At 45.7% G+C, this 19,545-nt stretch overlaps 1 protein-coding gene across 1 annotated transcript; it reads right to left on the reverse strand.

Annotated features, from left to right (window-relative positions):
• Positions 1–14,873: 14,873 nt before the first annotated feature.
• On the reverse strand, positions 14,874–15,779 carry LOC143925228 (taste receptor type 2 member 40-like). The gene has a single exon (XM_077449823.1). It carries the CDS (start codon positions 15,777–15,779, stop codon positions 14,874–14,876), a length of 906 nt encoding a protein of 301 aa, XP_077305949.1.
• Positions 15,780–19,545: the final 3,766 nt, after the last annotated feature.

A 19,545-nucleotide genomic window follows, 5' to 3' on the forward strand; every position in this document is an offset into this window, starting at 1 on the left:
AAGGAACTGCAGGCCTCACTTGCCTCAGTTAAGGTCAGCGTTCATGCCTCCACCATCAGGAAAAGACTGGGCAAAAATGGCCTGCATGGCAGAGTTCCAAGGAGAAAACCACTGCTGAGCAAAAAGAACATCAAAGCTCGTCTCAATTTCTCCACAACACATCTTGATGATCCCCAAGACTTTTGGGACAACATTCTGTGGACCGATGAGACAAAAGTGGAACTCTTTGGAAGGTGTGTGTCCAAGTATATCTGGCGTAGAAGGAACACTGCATTTCATAAAAAGAACATTATACCAACAGTAAAATATGGTGGTGGTAGTGTGATGGTCTGGGGCTGTTTTGCTGCTTCAGGACCTGGAAGACTTGCCGTGATAAAAGGAACTATGAATTCTGCTGTCTACCAAGAGATCCTGAAGGAGAATGTCCGACCATCTGTTCGTGTACTCAAGCTGAAACGAACTTGGGTTCTGCAGCAGGACAATGATCCTAAACACACCAGCAAGTCCACCACCGAATGGCTGAAGAAAAACAAAATGAAGACTTTGGAGTGGCCTAGCCAAAGTCCTGACCTGAATCCTATTGAGATGTTGTGGTATGACCTTAAAAAGGCCGTTCATGCTCGAAAACCCTCTAATGTAACTGAATTAGGACAATTCTGCAAAGATGAGTGGGCCAAAATTCCTCCAGGACGCTGTAAAAGCCTCATTGCACGTTATCGCAAACGCTTGGTTGCAGTTGTTGCTGCTAAGGGTGGCCCAACCAGTTATTAGGTTTAGGGGGCAATCACTTTTTCACACAGGGCCATGATGGTTTGGATTTTTTTTCACCTTTAATAATAAGCACCTTCATTTACAAATTGCATTTTGTGTTTACTTGTGTTGTCCTTGACTATTGTTTAAATTGGTTTGATGTTCCGAAACACTTAAGTGTGACAAACATTCAAAGGAACAGGAAATGAGGAAGGGGCAAACACTTTTTCACAGCACTGTATATATATATATATATATATATATATATATATATACTCTGCATCCAGTGTAGCCTAAATCTACAGTGCATTCAGTGGTGTACAGTTTCTAATACACTTCAGGAGGTGTATTGACCACTTACGGACCGTTATACGTCAGCACTTTGAAGAGGAATATCGTTGTTATGGCAGCAGCTACCATTTTCCCTAGTATCCACTTCTTCAGCGTGCCATCTGATTTTAGATAAAAGTGGTCTCTGTGGCGGATTCACCAGGAGATCACTTTTATCAGCCACGAAAGAGGCCCCTCCCACCGCCCTCTGGTGCCCACTGCCACTTACCGGGGCAGTCAGTAGTGGCGGAGGTGATCGGGTCCTGTGTCCTGTTAGGTATGGAGCTGAGTGAGGGGGAAGATGGCCCCCCAACCAGCACCATACTATTTCAGGGTGGAAGCGACGTCAAAACATCACTTCCTCCCATAGCTCTTAAAGAGAAGTTTTTTCAATTTATTTTTCTCCAAATGACATATATATATATATATATATATTTTTTTATTGCATTTTAGATTTTAGTGTAAATATGCATTGATACATGTCCCCCAGGACATTACCTAGACCCCCATATATCCCTTTTTATGGCCAATACCTTGCATCTAAAATGGGGATTTTTGATTTTTCAAGTTTGGGTCCCATAGGGTTTAATATGGTTGCCAGCTCGGGTCTGAACTTTTTTCATGTTTGGGAGACCGGGGGGAGAGGAGGGTGTACGGCCCATCACTAAAGGTGAGTATACAGAAAATGTTGTTTCTTAGTCAGCTGCATTATCATCGAACCAGAACCTTGTTGTCCTTAACCACTAGGGATCCGCGCTATAGCCGAATGACGGCTACAGCATGGACCTGCTTTGCCGGGACGATGTCTATTGACGTTGTCCTGTGCACGAGCAGCCTGCGCTCCCCCTGAGGGGCGAGTGCTGCGCACTCTGTGATCGGCGAGTCTATGAGACCCACCTGATCACGGATCGGAGCAAGGGGTCGATCCTGACCCCTTATCACGTGATCAGCTGTCAGCCAATGACAGCTGATCATGTGACACAACAGAGCCGGTAATCGACTATTTTTCCTCCTCGCGCTGACAGCGCGAGGAGAGAAAAAAAAAGCTGATCACCGGCGGCCGTGATCGGGACATCAGTCCCTGCCCCCTGCCAGTGCCACCCAGATATTAAAAAAGTGCCACCCATCAGTGCCCATAGTGCCACCCATCAGTGGCCACAGTGCCACCCATCAGTGCCCACAGTGCCACCTATCAGTGCCCACAGTGCCACCTATCAGTGCCCACAATCTGCCTCAACATCAGTGCCCGTCAGTCCCATCTATCAGTGGTACCTATCAGTGCCCCTTAGTGCCACCCATCCATGCCACCCATCAGTGCCACCTATCAGTGCCATCTTATCTGTGCCCATCTTTGCCCATTAGTGCCGCCTTATCTGTGCCCATCAGTACTGCCTTATCAGTGCCCACCAGTGCCGCCTCATCAGCGCTTTTCAATGAAGGAGAAAAATGACCTGTTTCCAAAATTTTATAACAAACTATTAACCACTTGCCAACCAGCGCTTGACGATGTACGTCGACAGAATGACACGGGCAGGCAAATGGGCGTACATGTACGTCCCTTTAAATTTGCTGCCCTGTCATCGGGAGCGCGCCGCCGGCGGCGCGCTCCCGCGCTGGTCGGGACCCCCGTGAGTCCGGTCTCGGGACCCGCGGACTCGATCGCCGCGGGCATACCCGCGATCGTCTCACGGAGCGGCCGAATGGAGAAGTGTCGTTGTAAACAACATTTCTCCATTCTGCCTAGCAACTAGTGAGGCTGATCTCTGCTCCATGTGATTAGAGCAGAGATCAGTGTTCACTAAATGAAAGCCCAACCCCCCCACAGTTAGTAACACAACCCTAGGAACACTTAACCCCTACACTGCCACCCACTGGTTAACCCCTTCACTGCCAGTGTCATTTACACAGGAATCACTGCATTTATATAGCACTGATTACTGTATAAATGACAATGGTCCCAAAAATGTGTCAAAAATGTCCGATGGGTCCCCCACAATGTCGCAGTCACAATAAAAATCGCTGATCACCGCCATTACTAGTAAAAAAAAAAAAAAAATGATTAATAAAAATGCTATAAAACTATCCCTATTTTGTAAACGCTATAACTTTTGCGCAAACCAATCAATAATCGCTTATTGCCATTTTTTTTACCAAAAATATGTAGAAGAATACGTATCGGCCTAAACTGAGGGAAAAAAATGTTTTTTTATATATTTTTGGGGGATATTTATTATAACAAAAAGTAAAAAATAATGCGTTTTTTTCAAAATTGTCGCTCTATTTTTGTTTATAGCGCAAAAAATAAAAACCGCAGGGGTGATCAAATACCACCAAAAGAAAGCTCTGTTTTTGGGAAAAAAAGGGACGTCAATTTTGTTTGGGAGCCACGTCGCATGACCGCGCAATTGTCAGTTAAAGCGACGCAGTGCCAAATCGCAAAAAGTGGTCTGGTCTTTGACCAGCAAAATGGTCCGGTCTGAAAGTGGTTAAACATGATTTTTAATTTTTTTTTATTTTGCATCTTTTTTTGTTTGTTTAGCAAAAAATAAAACTCCCAGCTGTAATTAAATACCACCAAAAGAAAGCTCTATTTGTGGGAAAAATATAATAAAAATGTCATTTGGGTACAGTGTTGTATGACCGCGCAATTGTCATTCAAAGTGCATCAGCGCTGAAAGCTGAAAATTGGTCTGGGCAGGAGGGGGGTTTAAGTGCCCAGTAAGCAAGTGGTTAATAATCAAACTGCTTATTTTTTTAATGCCCGGCACATAGATGAGGAAATGTGATTGTCTTTCCCATAAACAACGTTCATATTGCCTGGACCAGTTTAATTAAAAAATAATAATTCCTTTTTCTACAGGTGTTGTTTATGGATTATTGTAATACGTTGTCCACTGTTTTAAATGTGTCCCTGCAACTCATTGTTCTGTATGAAAACTCTGTATGTAGAACAGACTGGAGCTCTGAGATTGATAAACATTCACGTGAGCACCGAGAAGATCGGGCTCATCTGAGAACCAGGCAACTTGTACTTCATCACTGAAAATCTGAAGAGTCAGAAGGGTCCTAAATAGCATCATAGTCCCCCCTCTGCTCCAACCAATCAAACAGTCCCTTCTTCACTGAGCCCTTCAGTCTCACAGCTCCACCATTACATCACAGGGCCATTGGCTGGTATTGTGCTGGTGGCTGGCCAGCCCACATTATGGAAGCCCATGGCTTATTCAGAGGGTAACCCAGACAGGGGGCCGTGGCACAGTGGTTGAGAAACACTGCCCTATACTATGGTGTTAGGAAGGGGAAAAATAGGCCTGATCGACAGACTTCTTTTAGAGTTAGTTCTAGTGATCACAGTTAGTTGTTATAAAAAAGAAGCTGGATGTGTTTCAAAGTTCACAGAATATTACTGGCTATTAATATTTATGTAGCACCCTGGTGTTTACGCAGGGTCCCTAACAAATTGAGTCCACCAGGTAGTAAGTGTCCTGGATAAGTGTTAATCTAGATTTGCCACACTTCTCTCTTCTGTCACTGGGTGGCACTCTTTCCAGTGACATTGCAATGGCAAGAGCTTGGCAAAGTCAGACTATGAGTGGATGAGTTGTCTCGGCCAATTGGCAGGAGTCTCTTTAGTCTCTTGGTCTGTTGGGAGAGCCTTTTTATTTGGACAGATTCAGGTGATCGTTTTTCTGTGCCACCTGGATGGCTGTCTGGGTGGACGTTTGTTGAAATGCCCCGGGTTGCTAGGCCAGAAGCCTGAGGCCTATCCCGGGAGTACCTGTTGCTAGGCTGTCTGAGGTCTATCCTGGAGTAGGAGAAGCAGCACGGGGATTGGGGCTTCAGGCTTGGAGTCCAACCAAGTTGCAGAGGTTCAGCCAGACGGGGAACCAAGTTGTTTCTATCGGGAATGATCATTCTGGTTTTCAGCGGCAATCACAGATTTAGGGCAGAGGTAAAGCAGTCGCCACTAAGGGACCATCCTTCCAGTTATCAGAGGCCAGTTTATGGAAGTCTGAAAGAAGTACCAGAGCAGCCTTTTTCACTAGCTGGGGATGGTGAAGAAGAGGCAAAGCTTCAGCAAGTGCCAAGCCAGGGACCCAGCGGATTAGCGGGAGTGATGCTTGAGGAGTATTCAGCGGGATAGCTGTGGAAGAGCTCAGGGGATCCGGTGATGACTGGGATCTTGAAGTCTAGTGAGAGACCGGGAGCTCAGTGTGAAGATCTACAGTGAGGCACTGTGAGGTGTAAGAGAAGATCTATAATGGGTTACTGTGTCACATGTAAGGATCACTATTGACTGTTGCAAGTTCAGTTGCCATAGGAGGCAAGAGCTCTACGAATACAGTGACCTTCTCCGGCTGCAACGCCCTTAACCTGTATAGCTGTTGCCTATTTTGTCTTGGAGTTACCATTGCATCTGCTTAAGCCCTTGTACACACGGTCGGAGAATCCGTCGGAATGTGTCCTATCGTGTTCAGATCAAATTCCTACATCAAAGCTATTGGCTACTAGCCTGAATGTAGTCCCATCGTAACGAAATTACGTCATCACGTTCTGAAAGATCGGATTTTTCGACAACTTAGTCCGACCGTGTGTATGCAACAGTTTCGGACACAATCCGTCGGACTAAATCCGACGGACAAAATCCGACGGATTTGGTTGGCAGAGTCTCCGACCGTGTGTACAGGGGCTTAGGGTGCCCTGGCATTAACCCTCTCTCCCCCAGTTCTTGTTAAGAGACAATAAATCTCTTCTTTTCGCATTCAAAAAGTGACTGGCTCCCAATCACTCCATCTTGCATTACACTGACTATGCCTAGTAACCCCCTTTACAAGGAAGAATGTCCGCTCTCCCTGATTCTGGAGGTCACCATTAGGCCTTTGGAGGTCAGGGTCAGCGCTACATTTAGAAGTGATATCACCATAGAATGTGGACCCGGTGAATGTGTGTGCTTTAGATCAGTGGTTCTCAACCTCAGTCCTCAAGTACCCCCATCAGGTCATGTTTTGGAAAATTCTCTTAGATAAAATAGCCGTCCAAAATACCAAACCATTGACTCTGATTTGAAGCACCTGTGCAAGATAAAGGAAGACCTGCAAACATGGCCTGTTGGGGGTGCTTGAGGACTGAGGTTGAGAACCCCTGCTTTAGAGGATCAGGGAGGAATTGTCCCAGCTGGAGCAAATTGGACCATGAATTAAGGCTTTTCTGATTTCCTCAAGTGTGGGTGTCAGAAATCCTCGGCATGGATGACCAAATCTGTGTAGCTACACTCAGGAGATAAGACCAGATTAGGCATGCTTTAAGTGAGATTTATTTTCAGTAAAATGTAACCCATTAAAAACACCAGCACACAGAAAACACAGCAAACATAAAGATAGCAGTGAACCCCAATGACAAAAAAACTATCTAGCAACCTAACAGACTAACATAAAGCCTAACTAACAAACTGATTATATACAATATATTCACAAAATTGGGAACATCGGTCAGCTGGGTAAACTGGAGATACAAGAAACAGATGGGAATGGTGAACAAGGACTGGGATCAGGAACAAGAAGAGCAGAAAAGAGGCAGTAGGGCACAGGATGGTGGGCAGAAGAAAGATCGGGATCAGGAACTGAATAAATGGCACATAGCTTCTGGCATCAGAGGCAAACAGTGGAGTAAGAGGCACTAGTAGAGGATGAACTAAATACCCTCCTAGCAGCCAGCATCAGAGACTGGTAGAGACCAGTGGCAGCCTGTCCATAGGGGGCACCCGAGTGCTGCCCCCCCCCCCCCCCCCGCACACTCACAAAAAAACTGAAAAAAAACTGTCCCTTTAAAAAAAGAAAAAAAAAATCGAAAAAATGGTCCATAAGTGCAATGTGTTCAGGCACCGGGACGAAGTGCACTATGGGAAACACCACATCTATGCAATCATGAGATTGCAGACACGGCGATTCATTTGCGGACTTTTAACCCACCTTGTGGCGCGATCCATCTCGCCGATTAGCTTCCGCATATTATATGCTATGCATTACGATGTCCGGGGCTTTGAGTGACATTCGAGTTATGATGTCACTTCCGCTTTTATATCATAGTGCGCCCGATCAGAGGAAGCATATGGAGCGGACTCTTCTACTGCTGTGTGACTACACAGTCACATCAAGAGAAGGCAATGCTGCCCCGGAGCCATGAGAGAGCCGGAGTATGTCAGCAGAGCACCGATTAATAGAGCCATCTCAGCCATGCATGGGGAGAAGGATGGAGCCAGGCTCACTGCTGTGCCATGTACGGGGAGAAGAATGGAGCCCTGATCACTGCTGTGCCATGTACGGGGAGTAGGATGGAGCCGGGCTCACTGCTCTGTGCCGTGTACGGGGAGAAGGATGGAGCCGGGCTCACTGCTCTGTGCCGTGTACGGGGAGAAGGATGGAGCCGGGCTCACTGCTCTGCGCCGTGTACGGGGAGAAGGATGGAGCCGGGCTCACTGCTCTGTGCCGTGTACGGGGGAGAAGGATAGAGCCGGGCTCACTGCTCTGTGCCGTGTACGGGGAGAAGGATGGAGCCGGGCTCACTGCTCTGTGCCGTGTACGGGGAGAAGGATGGAGCCGGGCTCACTGCTCTGTGCCGTGTACGGGGAGAAGGATGGAGCCGGGCTCACTGCTCTGTGCCGTGTACGGGGAGAAGAATGGAGCCGGGCTCACTGCTCTGTGAGGTGTACGGGGAGAAGGATGGAGCCGGGCTCACTGCTCTGTGCCGTGTGCGGGGAGAAGGATGGAGCCGGGCTCACTGCTCTGCGCCGTGTACGGGGAGAAGAATGGAGCCGGGCTCACTGCTCTGTGCCGTGTACGGGGAGAAGGATGGAGCCGGGCTCACTGCTCTGCGCCGTGTACGGGGAGAAGGATGGAGCCGGGCTCACTGCTCTGCGCCGTGTATGGGGAGAAGGATGGAGCCGGGCTCACTGCTCTGCGCCGTGTATGGGAAGAAGAATGGAGCCGGGCTCACTGCTCTGCGCTGTGTATGGGGAGAAGAATGGAGCCGGGCTCACTGCTCTGTGCCGTGTACGGGGAGAAGAATGGAGCCGGGCTCACTGCTCTGTGCCGTGTACGGGGAGAAGAATGGAGCCGGGCTCACTGCTCTGCGCTGTGTATGGGGAGAAGAATGGAGCCGGGCTCACTGCTCTGTGCCGTGTACGGGGAGAAGAATGGAGCCGGGCTCACTGCTCTGTGCCGTGTACGGGGAGAAGAATGGAGCCGGGCTCACTGCTCTGTGCCGTGTATGGGGAGTAGAATGGAGCCGGGCTCACTGCTCTGTGCCGTGTACGGGGAGAAGGATGGAGCCGGGCTCACTGCTCTGTGCCGTGTACGGGGAGAAGAATGGAGCCGGGCTCACTGCTCTGCGCTGTGTATGGGGAGAAGAATGGAGCCGGGCTCACTGCTCTGCGCTGTGTATGGGGAGAAGAATGGAGCCGGGCTCACTGCTCTGTGCCGTGTGCGGGGAGAAGGATGGAGCCGGGCTCACTGCTCTGCGCTGTGTATGGGGAGAAGAATGGAGCCGAGCTCACTGCTCTGTGCCGTGTGCGGGGAGAAGGATGGAGCCGGGCTCACTGCTCTGTGCCGTGTACGGGGAGAAGGATGGAGCCGGGCTCACTGCTCTGTGCCGTGTACGGGGAGAAGAATGGAGCCGGGCTCACTGCTCTGTGCCGTGTACGGGGAGAAGAATGGAGCCGGGCTCACTGCTCTGTGCCGTGTACGGGGAGAAGAATGGAGCCGGGCTCACTGCTCTGTGCCGTGTGCGGGGAGAAGGATGGAGCCGGGCTCACTGCTCTGTGCCGTGTACGGGGAGAAGGATGGAGCCGGGCTCACTGCTCTGTGCCGTGTGCGGGGAGAAGGATGGAGCCGGGCTCACTGCTCTGTGCCGTGTGCGGGGAGAAGGATGGAGCCGGGCTCACTGCTCTGTGCTGTGTACGGGGAGAAGGATGGAGCCGGGCTCACTGCTCTGTGCCATGTATGGGGAGAAGGATGGAGCCGGGCTCACTGCTCTGTGCCGTGTACGGGGAGAAGGATGGAGCCGGGCTCACTGCTCTGCGCTGTGTATGGGGAGAAGAATGGAGCCGGGCTCACTGCTCTGTGCCGTGTATGGGGAGTAGAATGGAGCCGGGCTCACTGCTCTGTGCCATGTACGGGGAGAAGGATGGAGCCGGGCTCACTGCTCTGTGAGGTGTACGGGGAGAAGGATGGAGCTGGGCTCACTTCTCTGCGCTGTGTATGGGGAGAAGGATGGAGCCGGGCTCACTGCTATGTGCCGTGTGCGGGGAGAAGGATAGAGCCGAGCTAACTGCTCTGTGCTGTGTACGGGGAGAAGGATAGAGCCGGGCTCACTGCTATGTGCCGTGTACGGGGAGAAGAATGGAGCCGGGCTCACTGCTCTGTGCCATGTACGGGGAGAAGGATAGAGCCGAGCTCACTGCTCTGTGCTGTGTACGGGGAGAAGGATGGAGCTGGGCTCACTTCTCTGCGCTGTGTACGGGGAGAAGGATGGAGCCGGGCTCACTGCTATGTGCCGTGTGCGGGGAGAAGGATGGAGCCGGGCTCACTGCTCTGTGCCATGTACGGGGAGAAGGATAGAGCCGAGCTAACTGCTCTGTGCTGTGTACGGGGAGAAGGATGGAGCCGGGCTCACTGCTCTGTGCTGTGTACGGGGAGAAGGATAGAGCCGGGCTCACTGCTCTGTGCCGTGTATGGGGAGAAGGATGGAGCTGGGCTCACTGCTCTGTGCCGTGTATGGGGAGAAGGATGGAGCCGGGCTCACGGCTCTGTGCCGTGTATGGGGAAAAGGATGGAGCCGGGCTCACTGCTCTGCGCCGTGTACGGGGAGAAGGATGGAACCCGGCTCACTGCTCTGTGCTGTGTACGGGGAGAAGGATGGAGCCGGGCTGTCTGCCAGGTGAGTGCTGGTCTCCATAGCAGAGACAACCTGACTGAGGAGTAGAGATGTCTCTGATGATGGGGCCATATAAATTTAATGTCTGGCTGTAAATACTATTGATACTACTACTACTATTGATATTGATACTACTACTACTATTGATATTGATACTACTACTATTGATATTGATACTACTACTATTGATATTGATACTATTGATATTACTACTACTACTATTAATATTGATACTAGTATTGATATTACTACTACTACTATTGATATTGATACTACTATTGATATTGATAATACTACTATTGATACTACTACTATTGATACTACTACTACTGCTATTGATACTACTACTACTACTAATACTACTGATACTACTGATACTACTGATGCTACTGATACTACTACTACTACTATTGATACTACTATTGATATTGATACTACTTCTATTGATACTACTACTACTACTGATATTAATAACGCATGAAAATAAATATGAATAACATGAAATACATGGGTTTATATTAAATTCTACTACGTACAGATCCCACCAGTATATACATGGAGATCAGTATATAGGAATACATGTGATCTATTTATCTATCTATACATCCCAGTATCTATCTATGTATCTATCTATGTATGTATCTATCTATGTATCTATCTATGTATGTATCTATCTATGTATCTATCTATGTATGTATCTATCTATCTATCTATCTATCTATCTATCTATCTATCTATCTATCTATCTATCTATCTATCTATCTCCCACCCAATATCTGTCTTTCTATCTATCTGTAGGCTCTATTGCAGGCGAGTGACGACGGGGGGTTGTATGGGGTTGGTTTGGGCTTTGTTTGCCCCCCCTCCCCAAAAAAAGAAATGGAGCACCAGCCGTCACTGGTAGAGACTGATGATTACTGCTGGCTGCTGGGAGGCAGTCTCTGGAAGACACTAGAACTACAACCTTTCGCTATTGGAAGAACAGTGCCAACACGAGGTGATCCAGGTCCTGTCAGTGGATGTAGGGCCATATATAAGAAGATTTCTAATTTTATTGTTGATATCTTTCTATTAGTTGAAATTTTTTCAGCCTGATTAACAATGTAATTATTTATGTCAAAAATTTCCCACCCTCAACATCTAGACGATTCCCCACCTGCAGCGGGTTCTCAATAGGTCCTTCTTTGACGGTTGTGGTCTAGAGTTGCCACCTCATCCCTTTAAACCCAAACACCTTTGAATTACATGGGTTCTGAGGCTAATTAAATGCAGATAAGGCACCAAGTGAGTTTAATTAGCACCTCAATCAGCCACAGAACCTGTGTAATTTGTGTTCGGGTTTAAAGGGATGAGGTGGCAACCATATTGTGGTCTCTGTCCAATGATGAGCACTAACTTCCCATAGGCTTGAATGGGGAATGCCCAAAGAGTAGGAGATTCGTCCTGTTCAGTTCTATAGGATGTATGTGTGCTGCTGTGGGCAGCCCAGGACTATTTCTTCTTTTGTCTGGACTTCAGATAAGAAAGGGAGGAGGTAAATACGGACTTACTGAAGGAGGAACCCAAATCTAATCATTGAGGAGGCTAGGGAGGCTGGTTTATTAGACATGGTATGGTAAATAAGGATGAGCTGAACACCCCCTGGATCAGTTTGCACCAGAACATCCGAAGAGGCAAAAAATTTGTAAGAACACACGAACACCATTAAAGTCTATGGGACACTAACATGAAAAATCAAAAGTGCAAATTTTTAAGGCTTATATGCAAGTTATTATCATAAAAAGTGTTTGGGGACCTGGGTTCTGCACCACGGGACATGTATCAATGCAAAAAAAAAGTTTTCAAAAATGCAGTTTTTTCAGGAGCAGTATTTTTATTTTAATGCTTAAAAAAATAAAAATGAAATATTCCTTTAAATATCGTGCCTGGGGGGTGTCTATAGTATGCCTGTAAAGTGGCACATTTTTCCTGTGTTTAGAAGAGTCCGAGATCAAATTGACATTTCTAAAGGAAAAAAAGTAATTTAAAACTGATCGCGGCTGCAAAGAATTGTTGGGTCTCGGCAATATAGATAAAACTCATTGAAAAAAAAAGGACATGGGTTGGGTTCCCCCGCCCAGTCCATTACCAGGCCTTTTGGGTCTGGTATGAATACTAAGGAGAAAACTGAACCAAAAATTTAAAAAAACAATGGCGTAGGGATCCCCCCCAAAATCCATACCAGAGGTCTGATATGAAAATTAAGGGGAACCCTGTGCCAAATTTTTTAAAAAATGGCGTAGGGGTCACCACCCAAAATTCACACCAGACCCTTCAGGTCTGGTATGGATTTTAAGGGGAACTCTGTGCCAATTTTTTTTTTTTAATTACGCCGGGGTCCCCCCAAACTCTATACCAGACCCTTATCTGAGCATGCAACCTGGAAGGTCGCAGGAAAAGAGGGGGGATGAGAGAGCGCCCCCCCCTTCTGAACTGTACCAGGCCACATGCCCTCAACATGGGGAGGGGGCTTTGGGGTCTGATACCAAAGCACCTTGTCCTCATGTTGATAGGGACAAGGGCCTCATCCCCACAACCCTTGCCTGGTGGTTGTGGGGGTCTACGGGTGGGGGCTTATCGGAATCTGGAAGCCCCTTTTAACAAGGGGATCCCCAGATCCTGCCCCACCCCATGTAAATTGGTAATGGGGTACAAATCTACCCCTACTATTTCACAAAAAAGTGTCAATAATGGTAAAAAAGACAAGAGACAGCTTCGGACAAGTCCTTTATTAAAAGATAAAAAAAATAAAAATGTCCAGCGATGTCCATTTATTGTCTATTACACCGCCGACTAGCCGAAAAAAAAGGAAAAAAAAGCCGCAACAGTTCACCCGTTTAGGTCACCGTATGGGGCCCCCTCCTTCAGCTATGTAACAGCTGCCACCCAGAAGAAGCATCCCAAGGAGGCGGAAATGTTGCAACTTTGTTTGTTTTTCTCTTTTTCGATCCGTCGGGCGGTGTGAATTTACATCGCTGGACATTTTTATTTTTTAATGAAGGTCTTTTCACAAGCTGTCTCTTGTCTTTTTTTACCATTTTTGACACTTTTTTTGTGACATGGTAGGGGTACAATGTACCCCATTATCTATTCACATAGGGGGGAGCGGGAATCTGGGTTTTCCCTCTGCACGCAGACCCCCCACAACCACAGGGCAAGAGTTGTGGGGATGAGGCCCTTGTCCCCATCAACATGGGGACAAGGTGCTGTGGGGTGCTACCCCAAAGCACCCTCCCCATGTTGAAGGAGGGGGAGCACTCTCTTTCCTGCAGCCAGTTAGGTTGTATGCTCAGATAAGGGTCTGGTATGTATTTTGGGGGGGCCCCAATGTAATTTTTTTTTACATTTTGGCACAGGGTTCCCCTTAAAATCCATACCAGACCTAAAGGGTCTGGTGTGAATTTCGGGTGGGGAATCTACTCAATTTTTTTTTTTTAAATTGGCACAGGGTTCCCCTTAAAATCCATACCAGACCTGAAGGGCCTGGTATGGATTTGGGGGGGGGGGGGGGCACCACGCCATTGTTTTTTTTATTTTTTTTTCAATGAGTTTCATTTATATTGCAGAGACCCAACAATTCATTACAGCCACGATTATTTGTGCAGGGACTGTTTTACAGGCATACTATAGACACCCCCCAGGCATGATGTCGCTCGACCGCGCAATTGTCAGTTAAAGCAAAGCAGTGCCATATCGCAAAAAGTGCTCTGGTCAGGAAGGGGGTAAATCCTTCTGGGGCTGAAGTGGTTAAATACTAAAAATAATAATATTCTATACAAATCATTGGGGTGGCACAACTATTATCAGGTGGGGGGGGGTCCATAAGTCCAAGTGAGTGTTTTTAATCCTTTGGAATAAATTGTTCATTTAAATACTACACTCAGGTTTGCGCTTCTTGTTTCGTTCACAGAACAGTTTTGGCCATTGGAAGATTTCCCCATAAAATTACCAATAAATGTCCTACGCAGGTAAGGGATGTCTGTAGATAAAAAATAAAAAAAACTGTGCAGCTCTGACTAAAGTTGAATATTGCTCTTGTTATAGGCGTAGGCCATTTACAAAATTCCGAGGCCTGGCTGGAATACTCCCAGGATGTTTCTAAAACATTGCTAAGTGAGGCGTAATTTCTGTTCACCTCCAATATCACAGCAACAAGTTCTCATATGCTAAGCTCAGAGCTATTGCATCAATGAAGAGAAAGAGTATGTGAGGGGGTTAAAACAAAGAAAGAACTCACTCCTTTGTTGGTGGAGGTGAGCAGTAAACAACTAGGCCTCACTTAGCACAGTTCTAGCAACGTCCTGGGAGTATTTCAGTCAGGCTACGGGAGTAAATGGTCTACACCTATAGCAAGGGCATCGATCTACAGACACCCATACCTCCCAACTTTTTGAGATGAGAATGAGGGACACCTATTAGAAAAAGTATGTAGGCATAGGACACACCTTCTGCCACGCCCCTTTTAAAGGAGAATTATACAAAAAAAATGATTAGTTAAACCCAGAAGTGTTTTTTTTTTACCACTACTATTTCTTTATATTGACTTTTGAAGTTTACAAATGCAGAAATTTAGGAATCAGATGAAAGGTTTAGCACTGGGAAACACTTTTTGAAAGCTAAAAGGTGCATTTTATATACAACTGTACAGGTCAGACCAAAATGAGGGACAAATAAAGATGGAAAGAGGGACAGAGGAGCTTTGTTCCAAATCAAGGACAGTCCCTCAAAATCAGGGACAATTGGGAGCTTTGGACATCACTTTCACACTAAGACTAAAGGTTATAATATATATTTAGACAATCATGCTAAGGATCCTCTACATTTTAAGTCTCTGTGTTCCTCCAGCTTCTGGTCCAGAATCTTCTCAGAATGGTCCTTCTCAGCTTGTTGCTGGCCTGGAAGATGATGGCGGCCTCCACCGATGGAGATAATAATCGTGAGTTCCAAATTATTATAAACAGTGAGGAATTTTCAAGAAACAGAAGCACCTGATACCCGCAGAAGAATGTGAAGATGAGAAGTAAGAAGAAGATTGTCCTCAGTGCAGTGACATGAGCCTGAAGATTTGGACGTGTTGATCCAGAGTCGTTATTCTTCACCCTCCAGACGTGTCTGAGCAGAAAGGAGGAAGTGAGGACCAGGCACAGAAGACTAAGGCAGAATGGAAGGATGCAGCCTACGGTGTTTGAAGGCACAACATATAAAAGATTAAAATGGAACCTGTTACCAGAGGATTCTGTACTGTTCTCAGAAGATGGGGTTCTTTCTTCATTGATAGCCCAGAACCACAAGACACTCACACTGAACACCCCAAGTGCTGTCAGGAATAGAAGGTGACTCAGCAAATTGGACACAATTCTCTTTAACCAGATGAAGAACCCATAGCTGAGATTGGTGATGGTGGTACAGTAATGAGCCGAGAGCCAGAAGGTCAACCAGAAGTTGTAATAGGTTAGGAAGTAAATTGATGTGTTCATAAATCCACGCACTTTTGTAACATAAAAGAATGACGGACACAAGACAAAGGTCATTCCCTGTAGGCTCAGCACACACTGGAGGAGAAGATTCACAATCCCCTTAGCCAGAAAGATCACATCGGTGGGACTCAACTTCCCTTTCTTTCTGATGATGTCCAGGTTACCCATCACAATACAAGTGTTAGAAGGGATTGCCAAGCCGAGTCCCAAGACTGAAGAGATCAAAATAGATATGGAGTCCAGAGACATCATGCTGAGGTTTGGTGTGATCTCCGGACAGAGATGACGGGACACGTCCAGTGATAGCAGACAGAATGATATAATTAGAGTTGGAATTATGGAAAAAGCCTTCAGAGATCCGTCTCATGATTGACTTTGCATAAATGTGATGGATTTCATTGCAATGCCGACATGTAAAGCACGGAGCAACCCGTGTAATACAATCTCTGACTCATTTCCATTATACTGAAACGATTAACCACTTCGGGACTGGCAGCTGTCTGTCTCTTATTGACTATTATATACACTCAGTACTATGACTAGGGATGAGCCGAACACCCCCCCCCCCAGTTCAGTTCGTATCCAGAACATGCGAACGGCCCAATAGTTTGTGCAAACTTTCAAACCCTGTTAAAGTCTGTGGGACTCGAATGTGAGAAATCAAAAGTGCAAATTTTAAAGGCTAATATGCAAGTTCAATATTCTAAAATATGCGGCGCTTTCAAACTTAAAATCCAAATAGTGAAATGAAAAAATTTGCTATATAACAACAGCAATAAAGTGATAATGTGCTAAAATACATATAATATTCCAAATAAAGTGCTTTCATGCAGCATATGATAAAACATCCATATGGTGAGAAAAAAGCAATCAATAAAATCCTTAAACCAATATAATGGTGAACCAAACTATAAAAATCCTCATTAAAAAAAAATGATATATATATATATATATATATATATATATATTAAGGATTTTTATAGTTTTATAGATTTTATAGTTTATAGATTTTTATAGATAAAAATCCTTATAAAAAAAAATATATGTATATATTTATTATAAGGATTTTTATAGTTTGGTTCACCATTATATTGGTTGAAGGATTTTATTGATTTATTTTTTCTCCCCATATGGACATTTTATCATATCCTGCATGAAAGCACTTTATTTGGAATATTGGATGTATTTTAACACATTATAACTTTATTGCTGTTGTTATATAGCACATTTTTTCCTTTTACTATTTGGATTTTAAGTTTGAAAGCGCCGCGTATTTTAGAATATTGGATGATCTTTGCATGATTTATGAGACATGTGCAACACTAGCTGCTGATTCAAAATTTATAGTGTCATCTGAGAGACCCTATTTGGATTTATAGCAAGCGGTGGCTCGCAGGACATTACATTGTTTGTCTAATATGTAAGTTATTGTCCTAAAAAAGTGTTTGGGGACCCGGGTCCTGCCCCAGGGGACATGTATCAATGCAAAAAAAAGTTTTAAAAACTGCAGTTTTTTTCGGGAGCAGTGATTTTAATGATGCTTAAAGTGAAAGATTAAAAGTGAAATATTTCTTTAAATTTCGTACCTGAGTGGTGTCTATAGTTTGCCTGTGAAGGGGCGCATGTTTCCCGTGCTTAGAACAGTCCCTGCACAAAATGACATTTCTAAAGGAATAAAAGTAATTTAAAACTGCTTGCAGCTTTAATTTAATGTCGGGTCCCGGCAATATGGATGAAAATTATTGAGAAAAATGCCATGGGTAACCCCCAAGCCCATTACCAGGCCCTTTGGGTCTTATATGGATATTAAGGGGAACCCCGCAACCAAATAAAAAAAAAAATTAAAACCCTGGATAGACCCTGGACATGTCCCGACAAAATGCAAACAGAACCCCTTGATTGCGAGTACACTGTATGCCTTTAACTTAGCCTGTAGTAATCACGGTATTTCCTCGCACTGCAGCCCGATGACACCGCTAAAACACAACCCTGCATTTCCAGTAGGCCGATCGGATGCTTTTCTTTCCGGTATATGGCCTTCTTCAGATATTAGAACAATGCTTTTCTTCTCAGGCACTAAATTTAAATCCCTTCTAGACCTTCCCCACCAGCCCTCGGGATGCCCATTCCCTCAATGGGCTTACCTCCAGATAAAACATTTTCTGTTTTATCAGGGGGCGAACTCCGACTTCGCCCGTAATCTTACCTCATTTGAAGTTCTCTGTAATCAGACGGAACCACAACGGCATGTGATCTCTACTATCTACGCCTTACTCTTTGCTAATATCAACCCCAAAGCAAATATAGCAACAGTTAAATGGGAAAATGATTTATCCATCTCCCTGTCGGTCGATGACTGGTCACATATATATGCCAACTTACATAAGGGATCAATTAATGTGTCTGTACAAGAAACCAATTTTAAGATATTCTCTAGGTGGTATCTAACTCCAGAAAGGCTCCATCGTCGGGATCCCAAAATTCCCTCGATGTGCTGGCGATGCTCAGACACTGTGGGTATGTTCTTACACATTTGGTGGCCCTGTCCTCGCATACAGCCTTTTTGGAGAGAGATTCACCGTCTAATCAGACACATTACCATTATCCCCATTGATTTCTCCCCTGCCCAAATGCTATTGCACCATTCTGGTCTTCCCAAGAAGCTGTATTATCGCTCATTGGCACAGCATCTGCTTAATGCAGCGAAAATGTGCATTCCTGTAGTCTGGAAATCGTGCTCCCCCCCCTCTGTCGCTGACTGGATCACAAGAGTGTCTAAAATTGCTGAGATGGAAGAACTAATCCATCAATCGAATGATACCCCTACTAAATTTTGGGGGACCTGGGCCTGCTGGCTTCACTTTCGAGGTTCGGATGAGTGTCTCCACCTGTTAACCGGTTCTCCTCCGCCCTGAGGTGGATGAACTGGTTATTTCCAAATTCTTCTTGTGTCTCCTTTTCTGTCCTTTTTTTGCTTATCGGTTAAGAGTGGACAGTTTATCATTTATGAAGACCTGACTCTTCTGATGCCTTGTATGAAGGTTCAGGACACTCTTCTCCTTACCTTGCCTACTGACTTTTATTACTTCTTTGATAATTTCTGTGAATTCGACTTTATTGTCTTTTCTATTATGATAGAGACTATTATATACTTGGCGATTTCCAGCTACTGTTCGCCTCTGTATCCTAATATAAAGTCAAAAATGTGCTATTTTGTTTTCATTACTCTTTTTTCACTATATTTTGTTCTTCTATGCAATGTTATTGCATTGTCTTTTATTGACTATTTTCTTCAATAAAAGCTTTTTCTGGAAAAAAAAAAAAATTAAAGGTGTGGTGCCCCCAGGCCCTATATACTCTGAAAAGCAGTATACAGGCGGTCCCAAGAAAGACAGGGACTGCGTAGGTTTGTTCTTAAGTTGAATCTGTTTGTAATTTGGAACAGCTACATTTTGTAAGTGTAGCTCTAGCCAACAAAAATCTATTTTTAAGCTTTTTGGAAAAAAGGGATAAGTTCCGCAACCTTACCTTTGTAACGTGGATCAAGGAGGGTTGCCAGTCAGTAATGATCCCTCTCCTTGATACCACGAATCCAAGGGTCCTTTCGCAGACTTTGCAGGATCAGGGAGGCCATGCAGAGTAGGTTTGCTGAGGCATTCGGTCTGGAGTCCTCTGGGTCACTAAGGACGACCTGATCCACAGGCCACCTCCTCCCAGCCACGTACAAGTCCATGGGTTTCTGGAGACTGTAAATGATCCCTTGAAGACTGCTGCTGATGCTGAGTGCTAGGCTCCACCTCCATGCTGACACAATCCTCCTCTTCCTGTGTGATCGGCAGGCCAACAGGAACACTGTCTGGATAAAGGGAGCCTTGAGAGGTAAGGAAGTCCTCCTCTTCCTCCCTCTTTTCTGTCTCAAGTGCCCTGTCCATTATTCCACGCAGCATGTGCTCCAACAGGTAGACAAAAGGGACAGTATCCCTGATGCATGCACTGTCACTGCTCACCATCCTTGTGG

Source organism: Lithobates pipiens, unplaced genomic scaffold (assembly GCF_037356315.1).
Source record: "Lithobates pipiens isolate NorthernLeopardFrog02 unplaced genomic scaffold, aLitPip1_a1.2 Scaffold_22, whole genome shotgun sequence".
Lineage (NCBI taxonomy): Eukaryota > Metazoa > Chordata > Amphibia > Anura > Ranidae > Lithobates > Lithobates pipiens.